Here is a 14,689-nt window from a genome sequence, read left to right on the forward strand (position 1 = left end):
ATGTTTTTCAGGGAGCTATGCCATAGAAATCCATACACTCCAGGTTTATTTACATTGAGCCGCCTAGAGAGCCACATCCATCAGCTAAAAGCATGAGGATAAGGACTTTCCTAGAACTATAAAACATTAGAGATCAAGTAAATATCATTAGTATATTTACCAAGAAGGCTATCATTAGCAAGTTTACAAGGGAATTTGACTAAGACATCTTTCCTGAACATGCCCACTTAAGGGAGCAAATAGATTGCAGGCCTGCTGCTCATGCTTACTACATGTATGTACACAGACACATGACGTTATATATTTGTATAATATATATATATAATATATATATAACATTTTGAAACAATTATAAATTTAGAAATATTTTGTTAATTATCTATAAAGGTACAATTTCCTATATATAATATATAAATATAAACTATATAAAATTAAATGTATATAAACTAAATATATAAAATGTACACCTTAATATATGATACAGAAGTATAAATTGTGTATCATATAGATATATAACAACTAAATATATAATATACTCATCCTACAAGTTGATATCTCCATAATATAATGAAACTCCAGTGGTATAGTTGATCACTACTATGGTCATAAACTTTTGATGGCTTGTTCTTTGTTATCAGAGGAAAAGTGTTTAAATTACTTATCTGCACATTAAAGACTATTGGATCTGTGATCTGTTTGTCTAATTTTAACTTCTGCATATTCTTGAGCTGCAATAGGTTCCAGCAACACAAAACTGTGCATTCCTTCCCCATTTCCTTTCCAATACCATTGACCCTTTTCCAGAGATAAATTTCAGCTCACTGGAGCCAGGATGTGTTATTGGTTATGAGATTAAGGATGATAAATGCAAAATTGTGTGTCTTTATCACTCCACACATTCATCAGTTGAAAACCTACTCTTATTTGGAATCTGCCAAATATCACTTCTGCTATAAAGTGATTCCTGGTTCACCATTCAGAATGAATTACACCTTTTCTGTATTACCTCTCTGCTCCTTTACTTTGTACATTTTTAGCACCACTGTCATCCTTATAATATTGCAACTTGCTATAATTAATTCTGTCTTCATTTGTATCATTTACTAAATTTTAATATCCTTGATAGAAGGGTTTATCTGATTCTCCTTATATTCTTAATATGCTATGACAAAGCTCATAACTAAGTTTATTAAAAAGCAAAGTTCATGTTTTTATTTGTACCTTTTGATTACCAGACGTTCCCAGTAGATGGCAGTGTTTTATGTAGCACGTCAACATTTGTAACAGAAGCACCATTAGAATCTATTCTAATACAGTATAGATTGTGTTCAACTTCTGAAATTGTGTGGTGGTATTAGGGACTAGACCCACGACACATTTCTCATGATTGAGAGGAGTTTGGAAAAGAAAAAGTATAAGAAAGACCAAATCTGCATTTAACATTGGACTAATATTAGTTATCTTCTTAACTGTCTGAATTTAGATTTTTATATAAGGGCAAACATCATGAAAACTTACTGCTTAGTTTTGAGCTAATGATGAAGAAGCTGTAATATATTAAAATTCTTTCAACACTGAATACTTTTGAGGAGAGTATATCTCAAATATAACTTTGAGATTTGGTTTAGGACATAGAATTGCAAGTTATTCTCATTTAAAAGAAAGTATTTTGCAGGCTGATTATATAGATTGAGAATAATAGAATTATACTCTTAGGTAAAAGTGTAATTTAGGTTCTTGGTACCACCAGTACTACATAGAACTACTATGCAATTAAAATCACTATTCTAATTACTGTAAAGGATTCTCATCACAGCATGTAAAGGAAGTTTCTTAAGTAATAGGTATGTTCATTGTTTCCCCTATAGAGGCTTCCTTTGTTTTTAGTTGGGCTTGGTTTGGGATTTTGCTGATTGTTTTAGTGAAAGTAAATTCGTTGTCAGATGTTGTATATGTATTTATACTTTAATTTTCATCCATCTCTATCATGTTTAAATCCTCTCTTCCTATGTTTCTGCAAACAGTCTGTATGTGTAGATCTCTGTTCTATTCATTGTCTCCCCATTGCGTAAAGTTTAGGCCCTAAGCCAGTGTTGATGGATGGCTAATTCTGGAAGCATTTATATTACTCACATTGGACTACTTTGCTTATATCCACTGAATCTTTTAGACTGAGCAAACTTATCAACAGCCTCCTCATAAATCTGTGAAATTGTTGATAGTATCCTCAAAGAATCACAATATATTTTAATTAACAAGTAAATAGAAGTTTTTGGCCATTCCCTGGTATTATCTTTCTAGGTATATCACACTGTAATCCATAGAAAGTAGCCTACATTCTTTTGGTTTTAGAACTTGCTGAGTTTTTTGTCAATAAAAATTGTTACAAAGTTCCTGTAGCTATTTAATGTAAATTCCCATGTGTATTTCTCAGTATCCTGGGTAGAAAGTATTGAATGGTGGGTATGTAACTGTTGAATCAAGCTTGTGAATTATGGCCTGCAGTCATACATTAGAGGATTCTCAGTTGACCTCTAAACTCAGTTGTCTGCTCTCTCCTCTCATTCATTTTCTTTCTGCTCCAACTTGTTCCAGTCTGCCTTTATACTTACTTTATACTTAATTTTTGCTTCTGTTTGAAGGTTTTTATTCCCTGATCATCTCTCAAATATCCCTTCTTTAGCTAGGCTTTTCCTCATTATCTCACCTAATGTACGGACCCTCCCATGATACCCTTTATGCCATTACCCTGTTCTGCTTTACCCATGATACTTATTGATACCTGAAATTGCCTAATTGGTTTGTAAGTTTATGGTTATCTCTCCCCCACTAAAATGTCAGCTCCTTGATTAAAAAGACACTAATGTTTATTGCTATTTCCTATTGCCCCCCTCCCCTACTCCAAAATACACTTAGGTACACAGTTGAAATCTGTTGACTGACTAATGAAGCGGTTGACAAAGTCCTCTCTGACTTTACTTAAAATGCTATCCTTGCTTATTTGTAAGAAAGAATTTTTTTCTTCACTCCCTTTTCTGACTATCTGTTGTGATTTATTTCATTCTTGAATCCTTTCTAGTAATAATGAATATCAAATTGGAACATACATTGTCCACTCTTCCTTTGTGAAAGCAGATTTAGGGCAGCCTGGGTGGCTCAGCGGTTTAGCGCCGCCTTCAGCCCAGGGCGTGATCCTGGAGACCCGGGATCGAGTCCCGCATCGGGCTTCCTGCATGGAGCCTGCTTCTCTCTCTGCCAGGATCTCCCTCTGCCTCTCTATCTGTTCTTGAATAAATAAATAAAATCTATTTAAAAAAAAACAGATTTATAAAATTCTAAAAATCAGTGAATGAACAATAATTTAACAAAATATGATTTCTAAGGCTTATTGAGTTGTTTTCTGGATAATACCACCTAAAGGCAAAACTTTTTGAATTAAATTCGAAAGCATATCTTGAAAATTCACTTACTTTTTATTTTCATATTTTTTTCATAGTCATCTATAAATTTAGTTAATTTATATTATAACTTTTACAAATCCTTTGATTTGTAAATTTAATGGAGCAAATGAATTTGTTTCTTTAATGAGTCTATAACACTGGCAGACAAATGTTTATGTCTAATCAGTACATGATAATCTCAGTTTAGGGCTTTTTTGCAGGGGAGGTTGGTTTTTTTGTTTTTTGCTTTTTGTGTTTGGGTTTTTTTAAGATTTTATTTATTTATCCATGGGAGACACAGAGACAGAGGCAGCAACATTAGCAGAGAGAGAAGCAGGCTCCCTGCAGGGAGCCTTATGCAGGACTCAATCCCAGGACCCTGGAATCACAACCTGAGCCAAAGGCAGACACTCAACCACTGAGCCATTCAGGTGCCATGGGAGGTTGTTTTTATATCCAGATAAATACCTTTAATTTGAAGGGATCATTGATTTATAATTTGCAGTTCTTATTCTTTTACAAAAGTGGTAAGAATCCTCTGTCTATAGAGCCATATATATATTTCATAGGTAGTATTTCATTTACTCCTCAGATAGGCCCAGATATAATCTACAAACTCATTTTTAAACTTACAGGGCCACAATTTATCTTATGCGTATAAGAAACATTTGTCTCAGGAAGTATACCCAGCATTTGGGTTTTCCTGACCTGCATCTGCATTGTATTTCAGTATGCAAGGAGAAATCTGACATTGAGAATTGCTCACTTAGGTGCAGTAAATGTGAGGACACCAGCATGATACAAGCAAATTTTGACCAAAGAAGAAACACAGGAAACCAAAGAAATAATTAAAATATTTACCCATATGTACTTTCATGAACCTCCTTAATTTACTTACAATAACAAGAAGGTGAAAATGACATATATTCCTAGATTTTAAAAAATATTAATAATTGTATATAGCCTTTTGTTAAGGTCAGAAATCTTTTTATATGCATTCTCTCATGGGTTGATTAACTTGCCAAATTCATTCTAAGTCATGTATACTTTTTAGGATCACATTAGGGGTTTTCAAACTTTTTTTCGGGTAGAAATCATTTTCTAAGACTTTTATTTAGAAGTGAAGTATACAGTGAGGGTTAACGAGGTAGATACGAGGGTTAACGAGGTAGAAGAATGAGTGAGTGACATAGAAGACAAGTTGATGGCAAGAAAGGAAGTGAGTAAAAAAGAGAAAAAAGACCATGAGGAAAGGTTAAGGGAAATAAATGACAGCCTCAGAAGGAAAAAATCTACGTTTAATTGGGGTTCCAAGGGCGCCAAAAGGGACAGAGGTCCAGAAAGTGTATTTGAACAAATCATAACAGAGAACTTCCCTAATCTGGGAAGGGAAACAGGCATTCAGATACAGGAGATAGAGAGATCCCCCCCCCAAAATCAATAAAAACCGTTCAACACCTCGACATTTAATAGTGAAACTTGCAAATTCCAAAGATAAAGAGAAGATCCTTAGAGCAGCAAGAGACAACAGATTCCTGATCTTTATGGGGAGAAGTATTAGGTTAACAGCAGACCTCTCCACAGAGACCTGGCAGGCCAGAAAGGGCTGGGGGGTTATATTTAGGGTCCTAAATGAGAAGAACCTGCAGCCAAGAATACTTTATCCAGCAAGGCTCTCAATAAGAATAGAAGGAGAGATAAAGAGCTTCCAAGATAGGCAGAAACTGAAAGAATATGTGACCACCAAACCAGCTCTGTAAGAAATATTAAGGGGGGACTCTTTAAAAGAAAGGGGAAGTTCAAGGAAACAATCCACAAATACAAGGACTGAATAGGTATTATGAGAATACTAAATTCATATCTTTCAATAGTAACTCTTACTGTGAATGGGCTTAATGATCCCATCAAAAGACACAGGGTTTCTGACTGGATAAAAAAGCAAGACCCATCTATTTGCTGTCTACAAGAGACTCATTTTAGACCTAAAGACATCTACAGCTTGAAACTAGAAGGTTGGAGAACCATTTACCGTTCAAATGGTCCTCAAAAGAAAGCAGGGGTAGCCATCCTTATATCAGATAAATTAAAGTTTATCCCAAAGACTGTAGTAAGAGATGAAGAGGGACACTATATCATACATAAAGGATCTATCCAACAAGAGGACCTAACAGTCATGAATATTTATGCCCTGAATGTGGGAGCCGCCAAGTATATCAATCAATTAATAACCAAAGTTAAGACATACTTAGATAATAATACACTTATACTAGGAGACTTGAACATGGTGCTTGCTGCAGTTGATAGATCTTCTAAGCATAACATCGCCAAAGAAACAAGAGCTTTAAATGATACACTGAACCAGATGGATTTCACAGGTATCTACAGAACTTTACATCCTAACGCAACTGAATACACATTCTTCTCAAGTGCACATGGAACTTTCTCCAGAATAGACCACATACTGGGTCACAAGTCAGGTCTGAACCAATACCAAAAGATTGGGATTGTCCCCTGCATATTTTCAGACCATAAAGCTTTGAAACTAGAACTAAACCACGATAAGAAGCTTGGAAGGATTTCAAACATGTGGAGGTTAAAGACCATCCTGCTAAAAGATGAAAGGGTCAACCAGGAAATTAAGGAAGATAAAAAGATTCCTGGAAACTAATGAGAGAATAAAGATACAACCGTTCAAAATCTTTGGGATACAGCAAAAGCAGTCCTGAGGGGGAAATACATCGCAATACAAGCATTCATCCAAAAACTGGAAAGAATTCAAATACACAAGCTAACCTTGCACCTAAAGGAACTGGAGAAGGAACAGCAAATAAAACCTTCACCCAGCAGAAGAGAGTTAATAAAGATTCGAGCAGAACTCAATGAAATGGAGACCAGAAGAACTGTGGAACAGATCAACAAAACCAGGAGTTGGTTCTTTGAAAGAATTAATAAGATACCAAAACTGGAACAGGAAGAAATAAAAAACCTGAACAGGCCGATAACCAGGGAGGAAATTGAAGCAGTCATCAAAAACCTCCCAAAACACAAAAGTCCAGGGCCAGATGGCTTCCCAGGGGAATTCTATCAAACGTTTAAAGAAGAAACCATACCTATTCTACTAAAGCTTTTCGGAAAGATAGAAAGAGATGGAATACTTCCAAACTCGTTCTATGAGGCCAGCATCACCTTAATTTCAAAACCAAAGACCCCACCAAAAAGGAGAATTATCGACCAATATCCCTGATGATCACCGATACAAAAATTCTCAACAAGGTACTAGCCAATAGGATCCACAGTACATTAAGAAGATTATTTACCATGACCGAGTGGGATTTATCTCTGGGATACAAGGCTGGTTCAACACTTGTAAAGCAATCAACGTGATAGATCGTATCAGCAAGAAAGAAAACAAGAACCATATGATCCTCTCAATAGATGCAGAAAAAGCATTTGACAAAATACAGCATCCATTCCTGATCAAAACTCTTCAGAGTGTAGAGATAGAGGGAACATTCCTCAGCATCTTAAAAGCCATCTACGAAAAGCCCACAGCAAATATCATTCTCAATGGGGAAACACTGGGAGCCTTTCCCCTAAGATTGGGAACAAGACAGGAATGTCCACTCTCACCACTGCTGTTCAACACAGTACTAGAAGTCCTAGCTGCAGCAATCAGACAACAAAAAGAAATAAAAGGTGTTCAAATTGGCAAAGCAGTCAAATACTCCCTTTGCAGATGACATGATACAGTACATAGAAAACCCAAAAGCCTCCATCCACCCCAAGATTGCTAGAACTCATAAAGCAATTTGGCAGGTGGCAGGATACAAAATCAATGCCCAGAAATCAGTAGCATGTCTATACACTAACAATGGGACTGAAGAAAGAGAAATTACGGAGTCAATCCCATTTACAATTGCACCCAAAAGCATATGATACCTAGGAATAAACCTAACCAAAGAGGTAAAAGATCTGTATCCTAAAAACTACAGAACACTTCTGAAAGAAATTGAGGAAGACACAAAGAGATGGAAAAATATTCCATGCTCATGGATTGGCAGAATTAATATTGTGAAAATGTCAATGTTACCCAGGGCAATTTACACATTTAATGCAATCCCTATCAAAACACCATGGACTTTCTTCAGAGAGTTGGAGCAAATCATCTTAAGATTTGTGTGGAATCAGAAAAGACCCCGAATAGCCAGGGGAATATTAAAAAAGAAAACCATAGCTGGGGGCATCACAATGCCAGATTTCAGGTTGTACTACAAAGCTGTGGTCATCAAGACAGTGTGGTACTGGCACAAAAACAGACACATAGATCAATGGAACAGAATAGAGAATCCAGAAGTGGACCCTCAACTTTATGGTCAACTAATATTCAACAAAGCAGAAAAGACTATCCACTGGAAGAAAGACAGTCTCTTCAATAAATGGTGCTGGGAAAATTGGACATTCACATGCAGAAAATGAATCTAGACCATTATCTTACACCATACACAAAGATAAACTCAAAATGGGTGAAAGATCTAAATGTGAGACAAGATTCCATCAAAATCCTAGAGGAGAACACAGGCAACACCCTTTTTGAACTCAGCCACAGCAACTTCTTGGAGGATACATCCACGAAGGCAAGGGAAGCAAAAGCAAAAATAAATTATTAGGACTTCATCAAGATAAAAACCTTCTGCACAGCAAAAGAAACAGTCAAGAAAACTAAAAGACAACCTATGGAACGGGAGAAGATATTTGCAAATGACGTATCAGATAAAGAGCTAGTATCCAAGATCTATAAAGAACTTAGTAAAGTCAACAGCAAAGAAATAAACAATCCAATCATGAAATGGGCAAAAGATATGAACAGAAATTTCACAGAGGAAGACATGAGAAAATGCTCCGCATCACTGGCCATCAGGGAAATACAAATCAAAACCACAATGAGATCCCACCTCACACCAGTGAGAATGGTGAAAATTAACAAGACAGGAAACAACAAATGTTGGAGAGGATGTGAAGAAAGGGGAACCCTCTTGCACTGTTGGTGGGAAGGTGAACTGGTACAGTGACTCTGGAAAACTGTGTGGTGTTTTAACTCTCAAAGAGTTAAAAATAGAACTGCCCTACAACCCAGCAATTGCCCTGCTGGGGATTTACCCCAAAGATACAAATGCAGTGAAATGCCGGAACACCTGCACCCCAATGTTTATAGCACCAATGTCCACAATAGCCAAACTGTGGAAGGAGCCTCAGCGTCCATCGAAAGATGAATGGATAAAGAAGATGTGGTCTATGTATACAATGGAATATTACTCAGCTATTAGAATTGACAAATACCCACCATTTGCTTCGTCGTGGATGAAACTGGAGGGTATGATGTTGACTGAAATAAGTCAGTCGGAGAAGGACAAGCATTACATGGTCTCATGCATTTGGGGAATATAAAAAAATAGTAAAGGGAATAAAGGGAAAGGAGAGAAAATGAGTGAAAATGAGTAAAACAAACAAGGGGTAGTGTAAAGGGAGGTGGGCGGGGTTTGGGGTGATTGGGTGATGGGCCCTGAGGGGGCACTTGGTGGGATGAGCACTGGGTGTTATACTATATGTTGGCAAATTGAACTCCAATAAAAAAAAAAATTTTAAAAAGAAGTGAAGTATACAAAATTATAAAGGAAGAAGGGATATGAGAACGCAAAAGGAGTATTGTAGGGACATGGGGCTGCACAATACCACTTAGTATTTCTGCAGAACCCCTAGGGCTTAAGATGTGAATGGCTCTTTATAGTATCATGCTGATGATACAAATTATTACCCTTAGAAAATTTTGCATCCTAATTTAAAATGAGAAATTTGTATGTGATTAAAATGATTCTTTCTTTTGGCAAATACTAACCTCCCATATTGCTAATGTAGAGAATTTGAATAATATAATTGATATGGTAAAGTGAGCAAACATATAGAATTGTATATCATATGAAATTGTACATCTCAGATCTCCATGGGACATTTTCTCAAAGCAGAAATTGGATATATCATAGTCTTTATAGAATACATTAGAAATTTAGAAATAACTTTTAAATGATAAAATTATACACCTCTATCTATATAGATGTATGCATATATATATATATATATATACACACACACACACACAGAGGCACACATACATACATACATGCATACATTCTACACTTTTATATCTTATAAAATGACGACTGCTAACCTAAGTAATTGGAAGATTAATGTCCTCCCACTTAGAGGTCAGTAAGTGATCATGGTAGGAAGGGAGTGAAGGAGAGAGAAACAGCGCACTTATATACAGAGTACAAATTATTTTCAGAATAAAAATTCTAAAACGAAACAGGAATGAAGGGACCATAAGTAAGTTAATTATTAAATGTTGAATGATGGACAGTTTCAAATAGGATATTCTAACAAAAACAAATGGAAAAAATAATAAAGCTGAAAAATACAATTAATTATAAATTAGGAAAGCAGTGGAATTTTAAAAAGAAACAAGTAAAATAGACTTCTCACAAGTCTAATCACAAGTAGAAAACCAACAAGTAAATAAAATTAGAAATGATAAAGACCTTTTACAGAATATTTGGAAACTTAAAAAAAAAAAGATGACAGTGCTATAAACGATCATGAATTAGACCTGAAAACATAATTGGAAGAGAGAGCTGGACACTGTTGAGTGCTGATGAGCAGTTAAACAGATAAACTCCTTGTCATGTGAGCTCTTTCGTGGTCATTTCTGTGTTTCTAACCAGACACCTCCATTCACCAGTTCATACCACTAGTTGTTGCTAAGTGCAGTACCTTAAATTCACCATTCTTTCTGGCCTCCCTGCCTATCTGCTGTTTTCCCAATCTAGAATGCCAGCAACCATTACCTATACTCAGCACGCCTTCCCTGACTTACCTGGGTTTAATTAGTGACCCCTCTCCATTATTCTCACAGTTTTTAGAAAGTGCTGCTATTAATAGGACACATCACAATGTTTTGTGTCATTATTGCATGTAGACTCTAAGCTCCCACTCTTTTGGCACTGTGCCTTGTCTGTAAGAGCTTAGTAGATAGTTGGTGAACAAATTAAACCAAGGTTATTGGTAATGCTCAGAAACAAAATGAGAGTATTACACTATACCAATGAACAAAAATTGTGGCTCAATACATTTTTTGAGTAGTTTGTAATTTTTTCCCAAGTTTTGGCTAATTATCCCATGCAATCAAACTTTCTCTATTATAAATATAAAAGTATTTTAATATAAAGTGTTTAATAATAATTTGTTAAGTCAATTTGAAAACTTTTCCTCTGTGATGATAGAATAGTTGTGTTTGTTTCTCAGAAATTCGTTTGTTTTACTGATATGCTCAACTATATGTTACTATGATAAAATAAAAGGAATACTGTATAATAGGTAAAGAATTATGGACTAAGTAAGCAATCTATATTAGGGAAAGAAAATACTGATTTTATAAATGAGTCTTCAAGAATTTTTCTAAAAGGTCCCTGGAGGAGCACCTGTGTAGCTCAGTCAGTTAGGCATCCAACTTTTAATTTTGACTCAAGTCATGATCTCAGGGTCGTGAGATTGAGCCTTGCATCATACTCTGTGCTGGGCATGGAGCCTGCTTAAGATTCTCTCTTCTTCCTTTTCCCCTCCCTGCCTCTTAAACCAGTATCAATCCATCAATCAGTGTATGCCTTGGAAATAACTTTTCATTAAATGTATATGTACACATAGTTTCAAATATTTGTCATGCAAATGTCATGCATTTTAAATTTAAATTTGTAAAAGACTAGAAATATTTTACCTTGCTTAGACTTTTATGTTTTTGTGTTTTTAACACCTGAAATTATAAATTGGTAAAACTTATTTAAAATCTAATCCGTGTATGTCACTTACCTTATTACATTTTTAGAAAAAATAAATAAACATTTAACTAGTAGGATTTTCAGAAAATCTACTAAAATAGCTCAGGAAATCTACTAAAATTACATTCTTAATTATTTTATATTACTCTTAATGCCCAGGTTTAGGACAGTTCTCTTTCATATTATTTGTCTTTTAACTATGTGTTGTTAATACATATTTGGGGGGAGATCTTGTTCTGTTATAAATGTTTCATACTCTCTGTTTATTAAAACTGATTTCAAAGCCTGTAAAAATCCAAATGGGTTCAATCTATGTCATACATTCAATAATATAACCCTTGTAGGTGGAATCCACACAGAGTATGATAAGGATTCTTGGGCTGTCTGCAACCTTACCCAACTACCTCGATGTTGCTACATTTTTACATGTTAATCCTTGCATTGGACTTTTCTACTTTGATGGCCGTTTCCGACCAGTTCCTCTTGGACAGACATTTCTGGGAGTTAAAAGTGCAAATAAGGTAAAATTTTTTAAAATAATATACTTTTCTAAAACTGTTTTGTTGCTGTGTTGTTTAATGCTTGAGATTTCTCTAAAAGACCTAATTTGTAAGATTACAAATTAAACATCTTAGACAAAAAGCACACTTCCTTAACAATATGTAGTAAAATAACTCCTTCGAAAAGTTGCTTATAGTGTGTGTTACTGTTATCAATGTATATTTTGTATTTTTAGCTAATAATACAAGTTATATATAAGGTTATAAATTTCAAAAAGTTATTTTGATATGATTGAAGGCTAGTATGAAATATAAAAGGCTCATTAAACAAATAATACACATTATGATATGATATTCCTCTAAAATAAAAAAATATGTTTTATGCAATTGAAAAATAATTCCTAGTAGCAACTATTAATGGAGGTGTTCTATTTTACTTTTAATGTTTTATAATTACCATATTGACTATATATATGTGGCATTTCTGAAATTCCTTATAATGCTTTTAAAAGTTTGTTTATGGTATTACTTATATAGCATTTACACTATTAGAGGGCTTATTTTAGACCTTGATAATATCGTGAAGGAATATTTTACTTTGCTCTAAATTTATGCATTTTATATTTTAATGACACTTTCTTTTCTGTAGAAGAAATAGGTTTAAGAGAAAATTCATGCCATAAGACCTCTTTATAAGAGAAAATAAGATGGAATCATGTGTTATTATGTCAGCCTTGGTCTTTAATGTTTTGCATTACTTGTCTAAAAAGAATTTTATTAGTAAAGTAGGGTCATTTTACCTTACACTATTACAAATAAAATACTAAGCTAAAAAATACCAGAAGTGACTCTCACTACAGTAGTGTCTATGCTCCATTTACAATGTATCAAAGTAAGATATCTTGTAGGGAGCCATTTCAGACGTATGGCCAAAATGATAGTTCATGATATGGTAATTGTTATGATGTACATAGTTTATCATTAATTATTTCAATTGCTTTTCAGTATCATTTGCTTTTTTTCAGTCACTATATTTGATTATTTAGTATATTTTAATGTTTCTTTAGAACACATGTAGAGCTATTTTTATAGCTTTATAATTTAAATGATAGGTAGTTATCAGATAGATACAAATAAAAATTTTTCAGATGCTTTTTAGACATTTTAAACTTTTTTTTGTAAATTGTATCATATAAATTGGTAAATCACTTAAAGCTAATTAAATTCAAAGTATTTTCACCATAATAAGCATTATAATCATAAAAGGAATGACATCAGGTCATAAACCATCATAATTATTTTGAAAGTTTACAAGTTTGGCAAAATTAGAAAAACCTTGTACATATCTTGCATACTGTAAATAGTAAGCTAATTATATGTATTACATATTTTTTTTTGTCTTACTAAACAGTATTATTTTTACCCTTAGTGAAATACACAGTTGCTAACCATTAAGCATTTCCCTAGGGTGTTGTTTAATATATTTACGAACTAGTTATTAATTTGTCATCTTGTATGAAAGGAAATCCTTGTAGGCTCCTCAGAGTTTCATTCAGAAGCACGTGATGTGATTTAGTTGTCATGAAAGAATATAGGAAAATGGTGTGCCTGACACCTCTAATTTGAAATAATGGCTTTGGCCAGAACTCAACCCAAAGTATGCTGAAAAAATTATTGCAAGCTGAAGTTGTTTTTGAATCATTAAAGGAGAGTAAATTATCTTCTGATTACCTCATTTTACGTAGTCACCACAAGTCATAAGAGTAACAGAATGATAAAACATTTACTTTATCAAAGCAAAAAGTCTAAATTGTAGTCATTTCAGATATGTATGACATTTTCATCCCCTCCACATTCTTAATAAATGATGCAGGCTGGATCACATGCCTATTCCTTTGGATTAACCGTCTTACCTTTTTGGTTGGAAGTTTTCCTTGTCATTAAATGAGAAAATGAGACCGTTTCTTAACTCATGAATTTAATATTAAATTTCCAATTAATCTAAAAAACATTTCTGTAGTAGAAAAATATCTACTGCTCTCCATATATATTACAGAAACAATATGGTTCCTTCAAGTTCAGCTTTATTTACCATGGCATTCTACTAGTACTGTTCTCATGATTTTGAGAATTCCACAGGAAAGCTCTGTAGTTTATAGAATGAAATAGAAGAAAAACAGCCTGAAGAATGGGCTTCCCAAGAAAAGACAGTGAAAAGAACTTTAAAATCATTCTACAATATCTACAACTAGTATATTATCCTTAAAGTTGTCTTTAAAAAACTTGGCACACTTAGAAAGTTGGTACTCTGAATATATGAGGTTTTTATTTGTACTTCTAAACTAGATTGTTTTTTATTAGACTGTTACATACTAAGTATTCATATGGAATTTGTTGCTTCTGCATTCTGGTTAATCTGAAAGGGAAAAAAATGCCTTAAAATCTGCAGAGTTTTGTCAGTAGTTATAAAGTTTATAATGGCTTCGTTTTATATTATTTGTGTTTTAAAAACCTTAAGGTACAACAGTTGAATAACATGGACGAAGTATGCTACGAAAGTGTTTTGAAGCAAGTAAAGGCTGGACACCAGGTACACTTTATTTTAGCTTGTTTTTAGAGAATACTAAATGGTTAAATTTATTGTTATGCTCTTGAATTCTGAGATAATGACTGGGAGGTTTTATTTCTTAATAATTCTTTAGTTCAGTGGTTAGCCATATAAGTCATAAAATATTCAGATAGTATTATCCTCCCAATATTGATAGGTCATTGCTATTTTGTTTGCCATTCAATAAATAAGAGAGAAAAGAATTTCATCCTTTACATTTCTTTTTTTTTTTTAATCTTTTTGAATAGCGCAGTC

The 14,689-nt window shown here is 34.0% G+C and overlaps 1 protein-coding gene across 8 annotated transcripts in view; it reads left to right on the top strand.

The window, feature by feature from the left end:
- Window positions 1-14,689, top strand: part of ASCC3 (activating signal cointegrator 1 complex subunit 3) — a 335,679-nt gene that overhangs the window by 134,990 nt on the left and 186,000 nt on the right. For 7 of the 8 annotated variants that reach the window (XM_077902962.1, XM_077902963.1, XM_077902965.1 and 4 more), the window contains 2 exons: window positions 11,671-11,847; window positions 14,345-14,416. In XM_077902962.1, the coding sequence (XP_077759088.1) occupies window positions 11,671-11,847; window positions 14,345-14,416 (249 nt within the window). The remainder of the gene's footprint in view (window positions 1-11,670; window positions 11,848-14,344; window positions 14,417-14,689) is intronic. The other variant, XM_077902966.1, reaches the window with a different exon arrangement.

The sequence above is a fragment of the Canis aureus genome, chromosome 7 (genome assembly GCF_053574225.1).
Source record: "Canis aureus isolate CA01 chromosome 7, VMU_Caureus_v.1.0, whole genome shotgun sequence".
Taxonomy (NCBI): Eukaryota; Metazoa; Chordata; class Mammalia; order Carnivora; family Canidae; genus Canis; species Canis aureus.